Below are 24323 nucleotides of genomic sequence, written 5' to 3'. Positions count from 1 at the left end.
GTTTCCAAAGTTGAGTAGCTGATTTTATGTACAGTTGTGTTGTATTCTGTTTCATCCTTACTCATCATTCGGTGAGTTATATTCACTTATTCCCCTGAAATTTAGGTGTTGAGTTGCAATGCTATGTTGTAATACCTGGTGTGATATTATAGGGGAAATGTTGTGACTTGTGGGGCCATATTTGGTTCTGCGTCCTCTTCATGCTATGCCCCTGTTGCATTGTTTGATTTCAGCAAGCAAATGCAATTCAACTCATTTATACTAGTAAACTCACCCTACTTACCTTGCCTTACATAAAACATCAAAACTACTTCAAACTTCCAAGAAACCCAGGCTCTGATGCAAATCGTTTGTTCATTTTAAACTATCTTAACTTTTATTTTTAAGGCACAATGGTATGTATTTAACTCTTTTTTTTAAACTACTCTTGGCTCCTTGTCGGGGTTCAGACTTCTTCATCTCATAGAATCAGCTCCCAGAGGGACAGCCCATCTGCATGTGGATCGCTTGGTGGTTTGTCAGGTCGCCCTGCCTGTCCTTCGTGTGTAGGTCATTTGATAGCATGCTCTCAAAGAAAATCATCTTGACTTACAGTATCTGCTGCTATGAAAACTTGTTCCATTATGAAGATAATTCTTTTGAGAGAAATCTTTTCCCATAAAGAACTTCTGAGCGTATATTAGTTGAATTTTATTTTATTCTCTCGTAAAAATTGTATAAGAATAGCCCTTAAAGGTTATAAAAGCACATAAAATATCACATTTCTGCACACTTATCTACCCATGTGTCCTTCCTTTTATTCTGCCCTTTAAAGAGAAAGGCATTGTGATCAGGGCGTGCATCGCAGTGGAGGATTTGGTGAGGTCCACAAGACAAATACTTTGTTTATCTAACACTAAGCTATTCATTATTCATTTCCTCTAATCTCAGCATAACTTCCCCATCACTTCCCTATGGAACTTGTCTTGATGAGCTTAGGTGGGGGCATAGAACTAAAGGTGACCTTTGATTACTTATGGTGAGTATCTGACAGAGTTACTGATTTCTCCACTCAGAGTATTTACTGGTGACTTCTTGGTCCTCTAAAAAAACACTCTAAAACTCTTACAGTTTAAATGTTCTGATGGAAAAAAATCTTAATGTGCCCTCAACTGGCCACCCATGTAGTCAAAAAGAGTCCTGCTAAATAAATATGCTTATTTATATTAATCAGAATTGAAAAAGAGAAAATTTTCAGTAGCCATAGTAACATGCATTGGCTGTGGTGTTTTTAATGGCCCATTATTATTTAATATTGCTAATTTTAAAACCAAAACAGTCTAGAGCTAAGAGACTGTAGGAGCTGGAATCAGGATGATGTCTATGCATAGATGTCTATGCAACAGGGATGAAAACCTCCCTGTTGGCCACACAATTAGAAAAGTCTAATTGATACCACGGAGATTACTATCCTGTGCAAGTTAATGCAATTTGATCTACATGTTGGGATGACCCCTCAATTTTCTGGTGTAATGCATATCGGTAGAGCTGGGAGGTCCCAGAACTGTGTGTGCCCTGTGAGCACTTCTTCCAGCTGGCAGTGGTGGCTCCAAGGACCTTCTCTCTCTCTCTCTCTCTCTCTCTCTCTCTCTCTCTCTCTCTCTCTCTCTCTCCTCTTTCCTAAAGAACGGAAAGTGCCATTTTAGCATCTCTTACACATGCCATAGAAAGTGAGTAGCCAAAATGTTGTAAGGAAAATGAATAGCCAAAATGGTAAGTCTTGGGTAAGTCTAACTTCAAGGGAAATGACAGTCCTTGGTTATGGTTAAAAAAAAAGAGAGAGAGAGAGGTTGGTAGTGTCCATTCCTAGACTTCCCAGTTCTGTAAAGGCCGATGATGCCAAGTGTAGGGCTTTTTCCCAGCACCAATTTGGTGAAGCTAGTTGCCTGTGGGATGATGAAGGAAGTCATAATTGTCCAATATTCTGTATTGCTCTCTATTCATGTGTTGCATCTTTTTCCTCTAACCCTCAAAACAAACTGAAAGGCTGAGTCTGAACAGGCTCCACCAACAGAGCCGAAAGCAGAGGAGCCCCTGGCTGCTGCACCTGCTGAGGACACCCAGGCTGAGGAGCCAGAGGGGGCAGTGGTGAGCACCACCTCCCTCCCACCCACCGCCAGCCACCCCGGCCACAGCCATGCTCATCTCATGATCCCATTTCTCCCTTCTCATCCATGCTTCACTTGAGCTAAATCACCTCCATACCTGACATGACTCCACAGGTTCAAATAACCTTTGTTCCTTTGACAGTGAAACTCTATTCTCTTTTATTTTTGAAAAGAAAGACATCCAGAGAGCTCATCTTTTCTACCTGCTTTAAAAAGGAAGGGTGCCTTGATTCTTTCTGATATTCTCCCTTTCGTGGTAGGTAGGTTGTAGAAATTGCAGATAATCAAAACTATTAATGCAGTGCTCTACCTGCGACTGCTAGAGATGTGCCTTCAATTAGAGACCAACCTGCAGGTGATAAGCAGAACAATAATAATTTCGTTGGTTGCGTCTACATATTGATTTCTTACAGTATTAGCTGTGTAGGTTGGTTAAGGCCAATGAAAGATCAAAATCCACGCATCCATAAGGATTCCTATGTGTGCAGAGTTGCTCACAATCAAGTCTGGTGCTGTCTCTGCTCCATGCAGCCATATATCACACCTCATCACAAACTGGGATGAGCTCTAGATGCACCATGTGGAATTGGATTGTGTAACACCTGTGAAAGCACAGACTAATACCAAGGAAAATTTAATTCGAAATACCGATGGAGAGTGAAATGTTTAATTATGAAATACAGTTAAAATGTTTCCCAAGACTTTTAATCGGGGTGCCGTTTACTACAGCCTTTACAGAATGTGTACAAAGAAGGAAACCAGTCTCCCTGTTTCCCAACATTTCATGGCCTGGATGAAATAACTAGAGAAATGAAAGTGATGTTTCTTGCTATTGATGTTCTAGGCAATTTTGCTGGGAAAAAGAGTACATCATCTATCAAATCTACAGTTCATTAATTAGTAGAAAAAGAAATAATAGGGCAAGATAGTGATGGGAAATACAAATAAAGAATGACTCAAGAAACATAATTTTATTTTCCATTGAGAGACATAGACCGGACCAAGTCCTGGAAGAGAAACAAGAAAGGCATTCTGCTAGACTGAGTTCCTCCTGGAAGTGCCTCTGGCTGGACTTAGACTGGGGAGTGCTGACTCCCTGCTTCTGAACTGTCACTCTCAGAATCACGAGAGATCTCAGTAACCCAACGCCGATGGGGCATTTTCACCTGGTGCCAGGATAGGATTTTGTTCACCCACCTTAGCCTTAACAGAGGAAAGACACAGTTGGATTTTTGACTACGGTTTAATTAAGAAGAGAATTGATTTTAAAAATTTTATGGAGCCTGGTTGGTGTGGTTCAGCGGTTGAGCATCAACCTATGAACCAGGAGGCCACGGTTTGATTCCCAGTTAGGGCACATGCCCAGGTTGTGGGCTCGATCCCCAGTAAGGGGTGTGCAGGAGGCAGCTGATCAATGGTTCTCTCTCATCATTGATGTTTCTATCTCTCTCTCCCTCTCCTTTCCTCTCTGAAATCAATAAAAATATATTTTTATATATATTTATATATATATATATGTATGTATATATATAAAATATATATATATATATGTATATATATAAAATATATATATATTTAAAGCATATGGATGATACCAGAGAATTAAGGAGATGTTGGTTAGGTTCAGATATTGATTTATAAATTACTTCAATTCTGAAAAGTTCTCATCAAATTTTTATTTTGAATAGCAGCCCAGACTTCACCTTCACCTATGCTTTTAAACCACATTGGTTCCATGCCCCAGACTATTCGATGTAAGGCTTACTGTTCATAATGCCCATGATTTTGAACAAGGGTATTTGATGTTGTGCAATAGATTGGAGATGTGAAATAGATAAGTTCGTGTGTTAAATACAAGCTTGACAGTTGATTCTTCATGATCCCATCTCTCACCCATCCTAAGTTTTTGTTTTTTTATAATCCAAGTTCATTGTTTCTCCAAAATGTAATATTAGTAGCTACCAAGTACCTACTATATCATATTGACTATTATATAAAGATTTATAAACTTTTTAACCACAGGTGATATTTAAAATATTTAATAAACTTTATGGTACAAGCACCAACCATCACTAAAACCAGCTTTCCTAATGTTGGGTACAGAGATATTTGGAAGAATTCTTCATTCTCAAAAATCTTATCCCCTACAGATAGGTGAACTTCAGAAAAATAAACATTTTAGATTACTTGTGAAGTACAAGGCAAATTGGAAAGTCGTATGACGGATTCAGGCACCTGCTGAGACTCAGAGATGATGTCAGAACAGCACATACAGAGCTCACTATGTGAGCCACCCTCTCCAACGAGAAAATGTTTATTTTTTTCATCCTCGTATCGACTGAAAAATAATAGTAAGGGGGGCAGCTTACAGCAGTTCAATTTTCCTAAGCTCATTAAAAGTGACTCTCTTCCCTGTTTTTAAAATTGGCATCCTTGGATGAAGTCAATTCTTCCTCATGTTCTCTCTTCTACTTAAGAAAGTAACATCATATAGAATGTATTTTTGTTCTCTAATGTAGACTTATAGCTTCTTCTGGCCACAGTAACCGAAGGTACATTAAAAACTATTTTTTTCTAAGGAAGGTCTCTTGCATTGCTAGATGTGTGATGTTTTGTTATAAAACCATAAAAATCTCCTCTGTGTCCCGAGCATTAATTAAGAGGCTGCTGTAGCTGTCATTAGTCAGGATTGGATTGGCATGGCCTTTCGGGGGTCATCCTTTTTGCCGCTGAAATGTCACCACACAGTGATTACTTTGAGTCTTGACAGAATTCGTTTTATGTAAGGTGAAGTTTGTGGTGTTTTTTTGTTTTGTTTTTTAAGAGGCAAATGTAATTTCAAACACAGGAAATGTTAGCAGTGGTTCACAAAGAAACCAGGGGCTTTCAAGAAAAGGTTAGTTATTACATTTGTGTTTGTTGTTTGATTCCCCCAACAGCTGACATTGTCTTTAGTTTGTCCTACAAAAACATGTTACCAGTGTAATTGCAAGATGCATATTAAAAACCAACACTTGCTACTTCTCCAGAGGGTTCCACATTCTAGAAGTAATGACCCCCTCCCCCGTTGAGGTTGTTCTTACTGATTACTTCAACAACCAGTACTTGCTCAGTCCCCATCTCTGAGTTTGCATTTACTTTGCTTCAAAAGGCACATCCACTTTTCCTACACACGTCTCCCACACACTTTGCAAATAGATCCCCAGTTAAAAGGTTAATGTTTTAATATGTATTGTTATTAGATATTCTTCCATGACCTTAAAGGCCAGAATAACCAAAAATTCATTAACTGTGGCATTTCTGCAGCAGATCTTAATTTTTAAAGAAAGTCTGGAGCTAATTCTGACAGATGTTGCCATGACAACACTGCCGCCAGCAGCAGAGTTGTGCTGGGATCTGGCGGCTGAGGGTTTATGATGGGACTGCAGGCCATACCAGGAAAATAGATTGAAAAAGATGATTGAGATGAAGGTCAGGGGGAAAAAATATCCACAAAGTTTCTTATTAGAAAGGAAGCGCATAGATGTACCAAATGAAATGTGTAATATGAGGTGCCACCTTTGAAAGGAACACCAGTGGAGGCCGGTGTTCCCTGGGAGAACTCACCCTGCGGTCATGCTGAAGGAAAATGACGGCCTTCGGTGCTTTAAATACAGTCCGCGTGAAGAGGAGTTCTAGCTGCCAGCCTGTTTTTAATACAGGAATTTCTCTCGGGGCTGTAATAACCCTAGTTGTATCTTGGGCTTTTCTTTAGAATGGATCCTGAAGAAAAATGTGTAATTTTATACAATTGCTAGGATCTTTAGACAAGTCAAGAGCTCAGGTTGGATCCAGAATACGAGATGAGCAGAAAAAGCCAGGGTGGCCGGTAGCCACAATTCCCACTGTGACATGATCTTTCTTTGTTACATCCCGGTGACTCGGGGCCACTCCAGCTCCAATGCTAATTGGTGGAAGAATCAGAACTGAAACTCGGGTCTCCAGCTCCATCTCCAGTGCTACTGCCACTTTGTCACATTTCCCCACTTTAAAATGCAAGCATTGGGCCCTCGCTGGTTTGTCTCCGTGGATAGAGCATCAATCCGCGGACTGAAGGGTCCCAGATTTGATTCCGGCCAAAGGCACATACTTTGGTTGCAGTTTCGATCCGATGTGCCTCTCTCACATTGATGTTTCTCTCTCTATCTCTCCCCCTCCCTTCCATTCTCTCTAGAAACCAATGGAAAAATATCCTCGGGTGAGGATTAACAAAAGTAATAATAATCCTATCTAATAAGGAGGGAATATGCTAATTGACTGTCATGCCCTCAAAGATGACAGTGCCCACAGCCACAAGATGGTGGCGCCCAGTCCCCTCAGCCCCACCTGGGCGGCAGGCGCACAGAAAGGCCGGGCCTGCCCCCAGGCAGGCCCAGTCTTGCCACATTCCTGCCTCCGGAGTCCCCCAGTCCCCGTAGCCCCCCAGCCACCCAGGGCTGGCCCGAGGCGCAGGCAAGCCTCAGATGGCAGCTGTCCAGCCGCCCAGGGCCAGCCCGAGGCACAGGCAAGCCTCAGATGGTGGCTTCCCAGCTGCCCAGGGCTGGCCTGAGGCACAGGCAAGCCTTGGATGACAGCTGCCCAGCCATTTAGAGTTGACTGAGGTGCAGGTAACTAGGGCTGGCCGAGGCTCGCGCTGCTGGCAGTGACAGCAGCAGAGGTGTGATGGGGGTGTCACCTTCCCCTGTTCGCTGGGTCGCCTCCCGCCCCTGAAGGCTCCCGGACTGTGAGAGGGGGCAGGCTAGCCTGAGGGACCCCCACCCTATAGTGCATAAATTTTCATGTACCGGGCCTTTAGTAATAAAATAAAATGCATTACGCTAGATGAGCCCCAGGGCCCTTCAGCTTTGGGAACATATTCACCTCTAACTTGTAAACATAGCTGTGCGTGTCCAAATGCCGCATTTCTAAGCGTCCGAGGTTGTAACTCTGTAATACAATGAATAAAGCCAGGAGAAGATTGGGTCACCTTCTTTTCCATGTCCCCATTCTGTACATATCTTTCTAAACAATGAAGTCTGCGGGCCTCATTGCAAAAATAACGTAGGGAAAGTCTACCCAGCCAATCTCTTCTCAATGTTTTTATCATAATTTGCTATTAACTAAGAGGGATTTTATGACATGTTTGCTTAGATCAGGCGTCCTCAAACTATGGCCCGCGGGCCACATACGGCCCGCCAAGGACATTTATCCGGCCCACCAGGTGTTTTTGCCGTTTTGTTTTTTTACTTCAAAATAAGATATGTGCAGTGTGCATAGGAATTTGTTCATGGTTTTGTGTGTTTTTTTAAACTATAGTCCAGCCCTCCAACGGTCTGAGGGACAGTGAACTGGCCCCCTGTTTAAAAAGTTTGAGGACCCCTGGCTTAGATGCTCAGATGCTACATGTATTTGAGTGAAGAGAGATTTTACTTATAATCTCTGAATCTCACTTTAAGGAGCAGCATTCCCAGTGTAAGTGAATGTGCTGGCTATTTATAAGAACACACTCGAGTTCTTTATCGAACGCCCCTTGTTGGTGTTGGGAGTTGCCAGGAGGAAGCAGCGGGTCTTTGGAGGCGCTCCAGGTCTCAGGATCCCTGTGGAACTCTGGTTGTCGACTTGGATGTGAGTTGGTGTGAAAAAAAATCACAGTATTTAGAGTTAAACGGTTCCAATTCTGGTTTACTGGCAGCGTGAGTTAATTCAACTGTAGTATTATTTGACTTGTCTAGGAAATGGGAATACTATCTAATAGGGTTGCTGGGTGAGTAATGTGCTGTAAATGTCAAACACCTGGGATATGCCTGGAAAGCTGTAGATTCACAGTAAATGTCAGTTTTCCTCACGGGCTACAATATATTGAAACTGTCAGGCAGAAGCCTGGCTGTGGCTCAGAAAGATCACATTCATTTTGGGGGTACATTGGTGAGCCCAGAATTCAGTGATCTTTCAGCTGAGCGCCTCTGCCGAGAGCAACGGTCAGAAGACGGATGCTCTCTGCCTCTATGCCAGTGGTTCTCAACCTTTCTAATGCCGCCACCCTTTAATACAGTTCCTCATGTTGTGGTGACCCCCAACCATAAAATTATTTTCGTTGCTACTTCATAACTGTAATTTTGCTACTGTTAATGAATCGTAATGTAAATATCTGTGTTTTCCGACGGTCTTAGGCTCTACAGCAGCGGTTCTCAACCTGTGGGTCGCGACCCATAGAGCCTAAGACCATCGGAAAGCACAGATATTTACATTACGATTCATAACAGTAGCAAAATTACAGTTATGAAGTAGCAACAAAAATAATTTTATGGTTGGGTTTGTTTTTGTGACTTTTTTTCATTTTAATGCTTGTCATTAAATATACAAAGGAAGTCAAAACTTCAATAGTATTATATTCTAGAAATATTAGACAAGCCCGGGAGAATTTTTCACAAACCAAGGCACGAAATGGTTCTTAAAGTATGATAACTAAGCCTGGTATGGAGACGGATGTGAGATTTTCACCCATCCCCACCCGAGATAGAAGACAGCTGGCACCAAGGGCCGCCCCCATGCGTGGAGAGGCAGTTTTCTGAAGCCTCCGGGTCACCTAGAGCTGACACTCTCACACCAAGACAGCCTGTGACAAATATCTGGGGGATTCAAGACAGATGGTTGTGTGTAGACACCTGGTGAACCCGCCCCGCCTCCTATTCTGAAAGGATATCTCAAAGTCCCCAGAAGGAGAGTAAAATGGAACAAATGTGTCCATGTCTACTTTAAACATCCGGCCTAGAGAAATTTTTACCTCATTTTAGGTAACTACACAAACACATAAAAAAATGCATAGGGCCTACAGAGAAAGGAATACAACAGAAGGAAAGCATTGCATAATAGATAGAGTCAAAATTTTCTTTAGAGAACAACAACAAAAAAATTACCGAAAGTACAGCAGAAAAATTTGAAAATTGTCTTCCTTTTGTTATCAGCAAAATTCAAGAGGACCTTGATTATTTGAAACAAGAAATGAGAGATAAGGCAACCTCAATGAGATAAAAAGTTGCTTATGAGGTAGATGAGAAGGGATCTCAGTGATGACATACTGGAAATAAAATTTGCCTAAGAGTGGTGAAGAGCGGCAGCACCTGTGTGGTGAGTCACGATATGAGGACAAACTGGAGGAGCTCACCCAACACGAAGAGGAAAAGCACAAGCAAAGGAGGTGGGTGTGGAGGCCGGAGACTGGGCGCAACTCCTGGATAATTCCTGCTCCTGAGGAAGAGCGTGGGGGAGGGAGTGGAAGCACAGTCGCCAGTGTAACAGAAGAAAACGTGCACCAGCTGGACTTCCCTGGTTGAAGGAAATCCTGCATGCAGATCTGGAGAATCACCAAAAAGGGGCAAAATTAATGAGACTAGCATCGAAATGCAGCCTTTAAAATTTTTAAATTTGAAGCTTGCAAAGAAAGTTCTGCAAACATCTAGATTGTGGAGAAAATGCACTACAAAACAACAATAATTAGACAGGCCTCAGACTTGTCCTTCCAATACCAAACGTCAGAAGCTGTCAGAAGGACATACAGATTTTTAGTGCAAAAAAACACATTTTAACAGTTCTAAAGGCAGTAGTCTATCATGTTTGAAAGCAGCAGGGAAACATTACCAAATATTTAAGGTATATAATATCCATAGAACTCCTGAAAATCATTTTTTGAAGATGTATCATGATTGACTGCACGCTGAATCAAAATCAGTGTGGCCCTAAGCTAGTTTGGCTCAGTGAATAAAGCATTGGCCTGTGGACCATAGGGTCCTGGGTTCAATTCCAGTCAAGGGTATGTACCTTGGTTGCAGGCTCCTCCCCGGCCCAGGCTCTGGTCGGACTCATGCAGGAGGCAACCAATCGATGTGTTTTACATCGATATTTCTCTCTCTCTTCCACTGTCTCTAAAAATTAATGGAAAAGTATCCTCAGGTGAGGATTAAAAAAAAAATCAGCGTGGACAGATGGGAAGATGTGATGAAACAAATGTAGGAACATGTCAGTTGGGGATCCTAGGTGCTAGGTACTTGGATGTGTACTATATGATCCTTTAATTTTTTTCTCTCTATTGACTTTTTTCCATAATAAAATTTTGGGCAACCCTTCCCCAAAAGTCCTTACATAGGACATCACAAAAAATAAAGGGAGCATGTTTAGTATTTAAATGATTTATTTTGAGTGAGAGAAAGGAAAGGAGAGGGCAGAGAGAAACATCATTAGCTGCCTCCTGCACAACCCCTACTGGGGATCAAACTCATAACCTGGGCATGGTCCTGACAGGAATCAAACTGGTGACCTTCACGTGCATGGGATGATGCTCAGTCAACTGAGCCACACAGGCCAGGGCTATTTAAATTATTTAAGTGTATAGCTCATATAATTGTTGTAAATATGGTTACAAACCAAGATTTTTCTCACAGTGTTTATAACAGTTCTAAGAACTGGAAACCAACTAGTTCAGTTATAGGAGAACTGTTAAATAAATTGTTAAATAGAAAAGGAAATAAAGTATTATATAGCTATTGGTAGAATTTTTCTATGAAACATCATCTACATGTTATAAAATAAATCCCCTGTATGCATAGAAATGAATAAAAATAAATACCTCAAAGTCTTACCATAAATTCTTTTCTTTTTAAACCAATGGTATTATTATTTTTTAATCAGAGAAAAGACCTATTTTCAGTTAAAATTACCTGCCCTGTAGGTAAGTATGGAATTTCATACTAGGGACTCTGCAGTTGTTACATGAGTGGCAAGCTGCTTTTCAGGCATTGTTCAGAGATAATATTGCCAAGAAAGTAAAACAGTGAATAAGTAAAATGAACCAATAAATTAAATCCCAGAGATTACAGCTTCTCCTGCAGCCAGTCACAACTCTTACTTGTTTGGGGTCTCAACCCTTGTTGACTGGCTTTCAGGACACCATCTCCTGAGGGACTGACTGGTTGTGTTTCCCTGCTTTGCAGGATACTGAGGCCATTGTTGCATTGCATCAATTTCATTCCACTTCCAGAAAAATTTCTAATGCAGCTAGGTGTTTAAAAGGACTCTGACATGATTGCCATAACCCCATCACTTCCCACCAAGGAGACGGTTGAAGCCGAGTGGTAAAGCAGTCAGATCTGATTGAGAAAGTGAGAACCGCTCACCATCTCCAAGATGGGTCCCCGGCTGACCCTTGTGATTTCTGTGTGATTAAGGTGCACATTGGCAATAGTCTGGGACTTGAGCACACCAGTAAACAACATGTGCCTAAGGGCAGCTAGAAATTGTTTAAATTCCTCTTTGCATTAAATGTTTTCCCCTATAAATATATCTGGCCAACAGATAGTATAGTTTTGGCAGAAGATAAGATTATGGTGTATTTCTTAACATTTGGAGTGAAGAGGAAAATATAATAACATTGAATGACAAAGGCTTGAAATACTTTGTGTGGTTTCAGTCCCCTGGTCTCCCTGGATAATACGTGAAAAAAAAAGTCATTAATCATGTTTTTTCCTAGCAGGTGTAACATCTATGGTAGCAAGGAAAGTCTAGAAAATGTTTTTCTTTTCTAAATCTACAAATAGCTAACAAATTAGAATGCATAAATATAATAAAAGAGGAATAATCCTATTACTGAAATCTTTTTTCAATCTTGCCTTGATTTTATCTAGAGTTAACACTTAATCTGAACAAAAGGATTCTTGTTTACCATTGTATTTTAATGTTGTTCTATTATTGCAGTCAGTAAACATGCTGTGGAAATACTTCGGTAAGAGCAGAAAATGTGGCACAGATCCCAGGCATAAAGGGAGAATTGGGCACCACTGATTATCAGAGCAAAGCCGGAGACAGAAAGAGGGAGGGGATCTAAGCAGTGGGCGCGCCTCTCTTTCTGCAGGGGTCTGTAGGCTCTGTAAAATCCGACTAGAGAAATCAGAAGTTATCACTCATGGACTCAGAGAAGGATGGAGGACTGTTAATTTCTTCCCTTCCCTAAGTAGGTCATTCAAATTGTTTGCCTTTTCCCCTCCCTAGTCAAGTGGCAGTTTCCTTGGCACCCTGACTCTACCAGCATTGTTAATGTCAATATTTTGGTGATTTTTATTTGCCATCATTCTTATCAACCGTTTTCCACATGTTCTATGCCCCTGTGTGTGTGTGTGTGTGTGTGTGTGTGTGAGAGAGAGAGAGAGGGAGGGAGGGAAGGAGGGAGGGGGAGAGAGAGAGAGAGAGAGAGAGAGAGAGAGAGAGAGAGAGAGAGAGAAATCAGGTCAATTGCTGACCTGCAATTGGCTCCTATGAGGTCAAGGAAAGTCAGAGCGCAGAGAGACCACGCACTTGGCCTCCACCTGCTGGCGGCTGGCATCACAGCAGCCATGCTGTCAAGTGTATATCAAATCCAGCCAAGGGCTGGCATCACAGCAGCCATGCTGTCAAGTGTATATCAAATCCAGCCAAGGATGCCTGTTTAAACCGTTTACCAAAGGAAAGATAACATGTATATCCTATGATAGTGAAATTTGATAGGATAAAGTTGATAGGTGTATAGAACGCTAGGGATAAATAAGGAATTCTTTGTTAACATTCTATTTGTATGGAGAGGATTAGAAAATTACGTTTGAGAACACCACCAGTGCTTCACAGAAATATATTGTCTCTGAAGCTATATCAGTTCAGTTGAGAATAAAGTCCAATTACTAGTTGTATGTGCTTGGAACATATATGTATGGAAGGATTTATGTATAATCACTTGGAGGAATAGCCTATCAAATATGATGGTGGCTGCTTTCAGATCTGTGGCAACATGTATGTGTGCATGTGTGCACGTGGTGGTATTCACTGTCAGTTCATACTGTCTGCATGTAAATAGAGTCCATCTGGTGTGAAGCTATGGAAACCAGTGGGATGGTCACTCCATAATATGATTTTCCAGACAGATAGAAATCACAAATAACTTAGAATTGTGGCAACACAACTTGCTTTTTGCATTTAAGGCCATAAGCCCATTGCATGTGCACTGTCTTTAGGTATAGATTCTGATGTGAAACTTGGCTAGGTCCTTAGGATCCTGAAGAAGCTTGTTGATTTCTCCAACAATAAAACTACAAGGAATTTTTCAGTGTTCTTGGAATTAAGATACCCTCCTAATTTATGTTCAACGGCAACATTAGCATTCATTAAAAGGTCAATGTTTATTTAAAACAAGAGGTGCAATTCTCTTAAATAAATATCTATTATGGAAATGTTCAGTCATCCACCAAATATAAATCCCCTGTTATCCCACTTCAATAATTATCAACATTTATAATTCATTTCAAATAAGCATGCCTCAGTTCAGGTGAAAGGATTACTTTTCTGAACCTAGGTACTTTAATGACAGGGTAGAAAAAGAAATAAATGCTACACAGTGGCTAGTGACTCTACTTTGGATCATTGTACACTTTGGAGAGCCAAATTCTCATAAGAAATTCTTATAAAAGAAGGAAGTAAATTTCTAAGAACATGAGTATTGTCCTAGCTGGTTTGGCTCAGTGGATAGAGTGTTGGCCTGTGGACTGAAGGGTCCCAGGTTCAATTCTGGTCAAGAGCACATGCCCGAGTTGCAGTGCTTGATCCCCAGTAGGGGGCATGAAGGAGTCAGCCAATCAATGATTATCTCTCATCATTGATGTTTCTATCTTTCTCTCCCTCTCCCTTCCTTTCTGAAATCAATACACACACACACACACACACACACACACACACACACACACACACACTCTCTGAGTGGCCAGATTATTATGATCTCTGAATGCATAATAATTTGGCCACTTAGTGTATATTCTATATAATAAAAGGCTAATATGAAAATTGTCCCCTAGACCAGGAGTTCAACCAGCAGGCAGGCTGGCCAACTGCCCATGTCCCCTCCCCCTGGCCAGGCTGGCCAGACCCCACCCAGGCATGAATTCATGCACCAGGCCAGATTATTATGCGTTTAGCGATCATAATAATCTGGCCACTCAGTGTGTGTGTGTGTGTGTGTGTGTGTGTGTGTGTATCTATAGCCATATATATATATATATTTCTTGGCCATAGCTGTTAACATAATTTTTAATCCCCAAAGTAAAATATTGTATTATAGAAAAGTGTACTCTGCATCAGGTTACTTTTACATAATCTATTGCCTGTAAATTTGAGTCAGAAGAAAGGTTTTTAATGCTTTGCTCTGAGCTGTAGGTGTGTGGTTTGTATTTTCCATCTCCCATTTCTGATGCCCATTCTGTGGGCACCCCCCACCTCCCTTTTCAGATTCTGGGTTTGACAATTTAATATCTGCAACATGCGGACTTTCCTGACTTAATAGGACAAACTGGGTAGAATTTATTTGGTAACGAAAAGGACTGTCTAATGTTAATCACATCAGAAAGCAATATCAATTTTTGAAATATGTGCCCTGGGTACATTATATAAGATCAATCTAATACTCTGCTTCTTCCTCAGTCTTTCTGATTTGAGCCGCTCAGATCAGATCAGCCTCGCTGACGTTTCTCTTGCTAAAGACTTGGACTCCACAACCAATTTGTTCAAAATTAAACTCTGACTGTACTTTCTTCGCTTCATTATTGCATGTTTTAAGTACTACTTGACCTTCCTCTTTTGACTGATCCAACCCTAGAAACAAAATTTCCCTTTTTTTTCTGTTATACTACTCCTAGTAAAGGACCCAAAATCTGATTTGACTTTTGATTATAGATGAATATTTTATAGTAAAAATTATTTTTTGTTCATTCTCAAGAAGTTTCATGAGAAAACTCCCTAATTCCCCCCTCCCCGCCCCCCATGAATGTAATTTAGATCCTGGGACCTTCCCCATGAAGATTTTCAAGTTTATGCTGAAATGCAATTTTTCTAAATTCTGACTTTGCATGGTGAGGAGGCTTTTCTTTTGTGGCTTTGTTCCGTGACCCAGGTATTGGGGCCAGGCCCCTTCCATTTCAGGTGACAAAATAGAAAGGGCTAGTGGAGGGGACCCCCTCACACACACCTAGAAAGCCATGTCTCACTTCCATTCAAATTCCGTTCGCTACACCTGACTGCAAGGAAGGCTGAGTGGGTGCCCGGGAAAAAGAGGAGTTGGGCCGGCTGGCATGGCTCAGTGGTTGAGTGTCAATCTATGAACTAGGAGGTCACAGTTCCATTCCCCATCAGGGCGCATGCCCGGATTGCGGGCTTGAGCCCCAGTGTGGGACATGCAGGAGGCAGCCAATCAATGATTCTCTCTCATCATTGCTGTTTCTATCTCTCTCTCCCTCTCCCTTCCTCTCTGAAATCAATAAAAATGTATTTTTTAAAAAGAGGAGTTGGAGTTTTGCCCAACAGTTGGCAGTCTGCTGGCTATACCTAAATCCTGGGCCTTGGGACACTATAAAGAAAGCTTCATAATCTGATGAGCCTCAGCCGAGGGGAGAGAAGAGAGGGCTGAGTCTGACTCTTACTGAGGCCCTGGAGACACAGACACCTGTTGGTTCTGGTTTGCAGATCCCACCTGGAACGGATGCTGATGTGACTGATGCAACCCCCGTGCCGGCAGCAGAGGGCGCCCCAGCAGAGGAAGCAGAGAAGGAGATGGAGGCAGCGCCCCCTGCTGGGGAAGGAGCAAGTTTAGAGGAGCCCAAGATCGAAACAGAAACTGCAGAGGTCCTAGACGGTGACAGATGTCAACCAGAGGAAACGGAAGCGGCAGCGCCTCAGGTAAGTGCCTGGTGCGTGGAGGTGCTGGGGAGATGTGCCTGTTGGGATGCTCTGTCTACTGGTTAATGGCCATAATTCTTGGATGCTGAATAGGTTTGTAGCCATTTTGTGACATGCTGCTCAGTATTCTGGGGTTCCACGCAAGCCCCCAGGGCTACGGTGCCTAGGCTGAAATTAAGCACAGGCAGAGGTAAAGGAAACGATGCAGTAAAGTGATGGAGAAAAGAATGAAGCACAGATGACAAAAGAATGGAGGCGGGAGAAAGGGAATATAGTAGAATAATAGGGTGGCTGTGTGGATTATGTAAGAAAAGGCCATAAAGTGCTTAGCCTGGTGCCAACCACATGCTGAGGACCCCAATATGAGTAGTTAAATCATGTTACTATGATTATTACTTTGTGGTTGTTATTATTAGAGTAACTCCAAATTCACCCCAAATTAGGCTTCTTTTACCAAAAGCCCATCCTTAGGTTGCACCTTCAAAAGGAAAATGGGTCATGTGAGCCTTCGTACACACACGTGAAGCTGGGCTTTGCCCCAGGTCTGCCTTTCTTAGACAAGTGCTCAAAGGCAACACAGCCGCCTAAGCCATGACTGTGGAGCCTCAGGCCCAGGGGCCAGAGCAAGCACAGCTCTTCCAAACCCCGTGCTGGGATCTCTCCCTTCTAGAAGGTAACAGTGAAGAGTGGGCTTAATGTATGCTTTCCATTCTTCTGGTTATTTTACTCATAATAAATGTCCAGAAGTCTCTCCAGGGTTACTCGAAGTTTGAAACTGAAGTGCCCCTTTCCTCCCACTAGAAACACAGCAAGTAGCATTGGTGTTTGGAGAAAGAACTCAGTTCTCTTCATTTTAATATTTTCTTGTCACCATGCCAGGAATATTTTTGTATATATTGTTATACTTGTTGAAAGAGTGTATTATTTTCTCCAAATTGAAGAATGGAAGTGCTTTTGTCCACTGATGCCTGAGAGAATATAGAACTTATTATTATTATAATCTGAAAAGCCATAACTATCTCCAGACGTTCATTATGTGAGTTAAATCTCCCTCTCCCTCCTTGCTCTCACCTTTGTCAAAACGTAAGGGGGAGGTCTTGATCCTTTGGTCTACTTTCCCAGACAATGGAGTGTTGGAGTGGTTGGCGGGAGTCATAATCCCAGAAACTGACTGGGGTGTGGCTCTGATCATAATCAGCAAGCCTGGGCCACATCTGTACCAGCGGGGTGGTTTCAGGCTCTTTGGGAGCCCCATGAGGCTCTGGGAGAGAAGCAAGTGGACCATGGCAAGAATGAGCCCATCCTTGGAATCCCCCTGCAATTCCTTGCCATGACTCCGCCCCCTCCCTGCAGTCTCCCATCCCTCCTCCCAGTTCACACAGAAACCTCACTCTTACCAAACTGGATGATTGTTCAAGGATCCAGAAATTAATCCCACGAAGGGTCTCTCTCTCTCTCAGGAGAGAGGGCAAGGAGGAAGGTCCTGCAAGGCGGAAGGCTCAAGGGCCAGAAAGCCTAAATCGGGTTTGGGGAACCGCAGGCCGGTCGTTGAATGAGGGAGGTGGGGAAACTGGGCGCCACGGAGGGTGCGACGGGGGAGGACGTTGCCCAAGGACCACCGCATTTTTCTTTCCCCAGGAGAAGGTCATCCCTGCTGTCATCATAGAGCCCGCTTCCAACAACGAAGAGGAGGGAGGACACGGAATAATGACAGGTGCAGAGCCCAAGGAGGCGACTGAAGACTCGGCTCTTCCAGGCCCCACCAGTGAGATGCCCGAGCCAGCTGCTGAGCAGAAGGCCCCTGAGGACTCCCAGCCGGAGCCCTCCGCTCCGCCTGCAAGCCAGGCCCCTCAGGAAGTGCCTCCCGGCTTTCTCTACAAGGTCTTTCCATTCTTCACTTTTAAATCTGGTGGCCAGTCGTCCTTCCTTTGCGTTGAGGCCCTTCGGCTCAAAGGAAACCTTTGGTTTCCCGATGTTTACTTTTACTTTTTGCCGCACAGACTCGTTTTCTGTACTGCTTTCCTCTCCCTCGACATCACATTGCAACAGGGCAGGGTTTCTGTGCTGCGGGCAAGGGAACTACAGTGATGTCTTCCCACTTTTAGCAACGGATAGTTAAACGCTGTGCCCCTTGGTAGTGAGTGGGTTCCTGCCTTCCACCTGAGTGCCCTCTGCTCCCCGCAGAGCTCCGTGGGGGCCTCCAGCCCTGGGCTCACCTGCTCCCAGCTGGATTATACACACCTCTGAGGGCAGGAAACAGGAATCACCCATTCAACTCTGGCACCTGGTTACAGTGCAGGACACAGAGCAGGGAGCCAATAAGTATTTTAAAAGAAAGTGGATAAATATGTTAATGGGCTTCTATGAAAAGGGAGAGAGAAACGAGGCCAAAATTTGTGGGCAGAAGCTCTTGCTCAGAGAGGCCATCAAGTGGTTACATAGAACCTTCGTACACTGAAGGGTCCTTACAAAAACCAACCCAGCAGATACTAGAGACACAGGCTTCAACCACGTGTGACAGGCAGCTAATCCTCCGTGATAGAACATTGTTGGGGATTATAAGTCCCATCGTTTGATTTTACATGTCAAATTGCAGCTCTTGGTCTTTTAAGAAGTATTAAATTTTTGTTTGTTTGTGGGGGCGGGACTGCCTCGTTGTGATCTTTTTCTTCTCTCTGCTTCTTAGGCAGTAACCGTTGCTGCATCCTATGGGGATGGGGTGGGTATAATGGATTTATGAATGCATTATGTGAAGAAAACACTAAGCCTGTGGCAGGTGAGGGCATGTGTCCCACTATGTTTTGTGTTAGAGAACAAGGAATCAGGATGCAGGGTGCCACTGGAGGCCGGGCCCGGCTGGGCCCTCTGACCTCCTCACTGACCACGTCACCCCTCTCTCTCTGGGTGTCAGTATTCTCATCAGAAAAAATGAATTTGGGGATAAGAGAGTAACTTCCAGCTCTGACATTTTATGATTCTACATGCAAACAACACATTTTAAGAGCTGATTATTTAATCTCATGGGTAGGGTCGAGGGGAGGGACACGGGAAAAATAAACCTGGGTGTGATTATAGATCGTTATTTAAGCTGCATAATGGGGCTCATTTTACTACTCTACTTTTTAAAAAATTTTCTATACTCAAAGTTAAATGAAATCTTTCAAAAAAGGGAACTAGAAATAGATTATCATGTTTAAAAGGTAGGACAGGGAAAGAAGGAAGTTTATTTACAAGAGATTGGACACAGGATTTGATTAAATCCTGATTTCATTATAACATGCAAGCAATGGTTTTCCCAATGCGACAGAAGCTGTGGTTAGAGGAACATTCAGCTAGGCATTTTTAGTTCAGGTTAAAAAACAAACAATAATAAAGCATCTGTGATAGATAATTACATGCAAATCTCTAGCAAAATTATGATGCATTAAACTTTAACTAATGCACAGCATTTCAGCTCTAGCAGAAGGTATTGCATTACTAAATATGCGTCCAAGTGGCCTCAGTTTCCGTCTGTAAGAATAGGATGTGTTAAGTAAAGAAGAGGATTTCCTTTCTGCCTTCAGGAGCCTTCTCCTCCCTTGGGGAGATACAGGTCTTCCTTTTTATCAGCTTGGAGATGCTATTGAGATGCCTGTGGATCATCTGACTGCGAGAGTTTGACCTGACCTCTGTTTTTCTTCCTAACATTAGTCAGTTCTTTTACAACCTTGCAGGTGGAAGCACTGCACGATTTCGAGGCAGCAAATTCTGATGAACTTACCTTACAAAGGGGTGACGTGGTGTTGGTGGTCCCCTCCGATTCGGAAGCTGACCAGGTAAAGGATGAGATTGGAAAGTGCTGTAAGCTCTGTTGGATTTTTCCTAAGGTTCATTTGGCCATAGTGACTTCCTGAAGCCGTTTGCATTTGCTGAGATGCTGCAAGGCCACTCTGAAAAGGATTTAAGGGTTTATGACCACAGTACATCACAAAATTTAGGTTTGGGATGCTATTACATTGTTTATTTTTTATACAAATAGATGACCACTTCTTATTATGTGTCCACTTTCTAGAGTGTCTCTCCGAAATTAAGTCTTCAAGGAATGCAGACACTCTTTTAAAATAGTGTTCCATTGTTTTCCAGTCTCTACACAGCTAATACTGTGAAAAACAGGACAATGTGACTAACTGATTAAAGTTAATCAATAGAAATGTGTCCTGGGATGGTCTAGCTTTTGGAATTTGTAGTGAGAAATTTAAAGCAGTCATTACATTTTCCTGACTGATTTTAAGAACTTCTCGGCATTACGTTTTCATCATCCTATATAATAAAAGACCAGCGACTGAACAGTGGAATGACCAGAATGACCAGTCGCTATGACACACCCTGACCACCAGGGGGCAGACGCTCAACGCAGAAGCTGCCCCCTGGTGGTCAGTGTGCTCCTACAGTGGGAACGCCACTCAGCTAACAGGATGAGAGGCGCTCCCAAAGCCACCCCCCCACCAGCGCACGAGTTCCATGCCCTGGGCCTCTCGTCCTATATAATAAAGAGCTAATATGCTAATTAGACTGAAACAGCAGAATGACCATCCCAATGACATTCTGGATGAAGCCAGGGCTGTGAGGGCTGGCCAGGGCTGCGAGGGCCGAGCCCCTTGCATGATTTTCGTGCATCGGCTTCTAGTTTCAACTATAATGTGCTTAGGTCTTATTTTTTCATACTTTTCTTGCTTGAGGTTCACTGAGCTCCTTAGACTTGTATCCTGGTAATTTTCCACTACATTTGAAAGATTTTCAGCTGTTATTTCTTATTTTTTTTCCTTTCTTCTCTTTATCACACATCAATTATACATATGTTGGACTTTTTATGTCTAAGACTGTTATTTATGTCTAACACTGTTATTTTTTTGTCCAGTATTTTCCTCTCTGGTACTCTGTTTGGGTAGTACAGTGACCCTTTCTTACACTACTTTGAACCACTCAAATTGCCCTAAGGTTGTCCTGTGACTTTTTTAGTTAGGATATTATCTACATAGTTCTATAATTTCTATGTTGTTCTGTTATGTAGTTTTCATTTCTTTACTGAGATATCCTATCTGTTTTCATTATTACCATCTTTTAATTTAAGTACATGACTATATTTGTAATGACTGCTTTAAATTTCTCAGTGCCTATTCCAAAAGCTAGACCATCTCAGGACACATTTCTATTGATTGACTTTTGTCAGTTAGTCAAATTTTCCTGTTTTTCTCACCTGTAGAAATTTTCTTACAGTGGGTAATTCATTATAGAGTCTGGATTCTGTTTTCTATCTATGAAGATTACTTCTTCTAGCAGGCATTCAAACCACTGGATAATTACCTTGACTCCATGGAAGTTTGTTTTACTCACTTTGTTGGAGAGGGTCTGTTTCAGGTTTGCCATACTCTTAGGATAAATTCTTAATTCTGGGCCATTGTCTCTACCTCTAAGACATGCCCCATCTGGAATTTCAATAGAAATTCTTACAGGTTTATCAAGCCCTCTAACTTGATGGCCTCTAAATTCTGCCTCCCCACCACTCATTTGAATCTCTACTCATCTTTTCCAGCCTTCCTGCTTTCCCAAGGCCTCTTGGGGGTCCCCCTTATGCATTCATAGTTTGGGGGCAGCTCAGGATTTTATAGAAGCTTCTCTGTATATTCGGGGACTTTCCCAGAATATCTCTTTTTTCAAGATACCCCCCATAAAATTACAGCTGCTCCTCAAATCTGTCCTCTGAATGCCCTGCATCACACAGACTGAGGAGCACCCTCGGGGGGAAGGCTGTACTAGCACAGATCCCACCCTCGCAGCACCCTACTTTCAAGAATTAAATTGTCTCTGATTTCCGCCTGCTTTTGGTTACTCTCAATGCCTTCAAATGGTTGTTATATAGGTACAACCCATTTATTTATAACAAGCCCATTATATAAACTTACATTCTATAGTATATATTTTGTAACAAATAGTCATTTCTGTATTAAAATAGTTGCATATATCTATACATGTGTATATTAGGTCTATAAAAATATATAGTTTTTCTGTTGCTCATAATTGCTCTGTGCAAAAGCATTTGTCTGCTACAAGCTATTTTACCATTACCAAAACTGGAAATTCTTAGTCTACCACATATTTTAAATAGTTAAAATTTAATTTTCTATTTGCCCCTGCTAAAGATTGATACTGGCTAATAATAGTTCACTTTACTATATAAGTTTTATTTCAGGATATATGTCTTGCAATTTATCTTTTTATTACATTTATTTTTATTGAGAGTATTATAGGTATCTTGATTATAGGTTTATCCCAGTCCTTTACTTTTGTTCTTTGTTGAAACAATTTTAAAGTGCTTGACTCTACTTGGCACCATTAGATTTTTCACTCATTGCAAATAAAGTCAAATATAAAATATAGACACTTGCAGAGAAAAATGTGGCCTTTTGTATGCTTACCCAATAAATTTAATTAAAAATAAAATAGAAAGAAAATATTTAGTTATCACCTTTTACTTCATGTATAACTTTGTCCTTCACACATATAACATTATAATTTTGAAGAGAATAATTTTTGTCATCACCTAGGATATTATCAGTTATTTTATTGTCAATTTTCCCCACTGTTATTTTTTCTGCCTTCAGAAATTGGCCTGTCTAAATGCTTATATTTCTTGTCTCTATAGCAGCATCAATTTATAGTCTCAGATTATATCATAAGAGAATGTATTCAGCTTCTTTAATTTTTGAGTTCCCATTTATCTGATGTACTTGAGCTTCATTGGGAATTGGTTCAGATTAAATCTGGCCATCCTTCATCTTAAGAGGGATCTCTTTCATGTATTGGTTAACATAATAAAGATAGTCATGCCCCACTAGCTTTGCTTTGTATGGTCTGTATGTTCATGTTGTTCCTTCAGCTCAGCTTTTTCCATGTAGGATTGGCTTATCTTCATAGGCCAAGGGCAGACGGCCACCTCCGTTTCTCAGTTTTACATGTCATCTCCCATGCTGTATGACCACACACGGATGGGTTATTTATCCTTTCTTTGACTAAATGTCTGCAGTTCCATAAAATAGATACATGTTTATAAGCAGTAATTTATAAAGAATATATGAATGTTTCCAACAAGAATATCATGACAACAAACTGCTTTGTACTTTATATAAACTTGAAAATGTAGATATTATAACAGCAACCATAACACAACAGTAACATCAGGCAACATTTCTAGCCGTTACTATTTGATAAGCCCAATATTATCAGTTATTTTATTGTCAATTTTCCCCACTGTTATTTTTTCTGGTGGTTTATTTAGGTTACATGATGTGAGCTGGGGGAAAGAATGACAGAGTTGTTTTTTATTAGCAAGTGGTTCAGGATGAAATTCAAGAACTTGAATGTCCTTGTTAGCACTCTATTCTAACCCAGGAGTCTTCAAGACTTTTTTTCACTGTGACCCACAGGGCAAGAAATGTTCCTGTGCATGACATCTTTTCACATGTGTCCCTCTCTTTGTGCTGGCTATCATTCCTTTTTAAAAATATGTATATATTTAATTGATTTTAGAGAGGAAGGGAGAAAGAAATAAGGACAGAAACATCAATGATGACAGAAATCATTGATTGGCTGCCTCTGCACGCCCGTACTGGGGATCGAGCCCACAACCTAGGCATGTGCCCTGACTAGGAATCTCCTGGTTCATAGGTCAATGACCAGTGACCTCTTGGTTCATAGGTCGACGCTCAACCACTGAGCCACACTGGCTGAACTTTGCTGCTGTAATTCTAACCCTTTTCTTTTCCTGCACTACTCGTCATAATCCAGTAGCCATCAATCAACTATAGTTTATACAAAATTATAATATTAATAGGAACCTTCAGTCAGCCTTCCTCAGCACAGCAGTTGACATGTAACGTAACATGTTGGTGCAGAGCCACAACACTAACTACACAGATTACTTTGTTTAATTGTTGGCAGTGCAGGTTTTCCCCGTGGCCAGACCGTGAAAGCCCTGTCTTTGTCTTGCAGGATGCGGGCTGGCTGGTAGGAGTGAAGGAATCAGACTGGCTCCAGTACAGAGACCTCGCCACCTACAAAGGCCTCTTCCCAGAGAACTTCACCCAGCGCCTGGAGTAGGGCCAAGAGTATTGTAGAAAGAGCCTGGTTTTGAGGTTTTTAAACCTTCATGAAAACCTGAAGAATTCACTTCTGCTATTACACTCTTAATGACTTGCAGGCTGATGCCAGATACAAGTTGGAAGGATATATCAACGGAGCATGTGTGCAAAAAAAACTGTAAGGAAAAAAAAAAAAAAGCAAATGAAGGAGAAAGTCCTCACTGGTTCCCCTGTGATTCAGAACAAGTTTGTTTGTGCTTTGTCTGAGCTGTGGAGACTCTTGTACTTGACCCCCTCCCAC

At 41.8% G+C, this 24323-nt stretch overlaps 1 protein-coding gene across 2 annotated transcripts in view; it reads left to right on the top strand.

Moving 5' to 3' along the window:
• The window catches only part of AMPH (amphiphysin), a gene marked incomplete at its 3' end in the record, with an annotated part of 148399 nt that extends 124358 nt beyond the window's left edge, over positions 1–24041 (top strand). Inside the window, exons 17-21 of one of the 2 annotated variants that reach the window (XM_079785356.1) lie at positions 2026–2127; positions 15693–15905; positions 17544–17786; positions 19619–19720; positions 23934–24041. In XM_079785356.1, coding sequence (XP_079641482.1) covers positions 2026–2127; positions 15693–15905; positions 17544–17786; positions 19619–19720; positions 23934–24041 — 768 coding nt within the window. The remainder of the gene's footprint in view (positions 1–2025; positions 2128–15692; positions 15906–17543; positions 17787–19618; positions 19721–23933) is intronic. The other variant, XM_079785357.1, reaches the window with a different exon arrangement.
• Between the last annotated feature and the right edge of the window lie 282 nt (positions 24042–24323).

The sequence above is a fragment of the Cnephaeus nilssonii genome, assembly GCF_951640355.1.
Source record: "Cnephaeus nilssonii genome assembly, chromosome: 12".
Lineage (NCBI taxonomy): Eukaryota > Metazoa > Chordata > Mammalia > Chiroptera > Vespertilionidae > Cnephaeus > Cnephaeus nilssonii.
The sequence above is the reverse complement of the archived record's forward strand: the minus strand, read 5'-3'. Positions and strand labels throughout refer to the sequence as shown.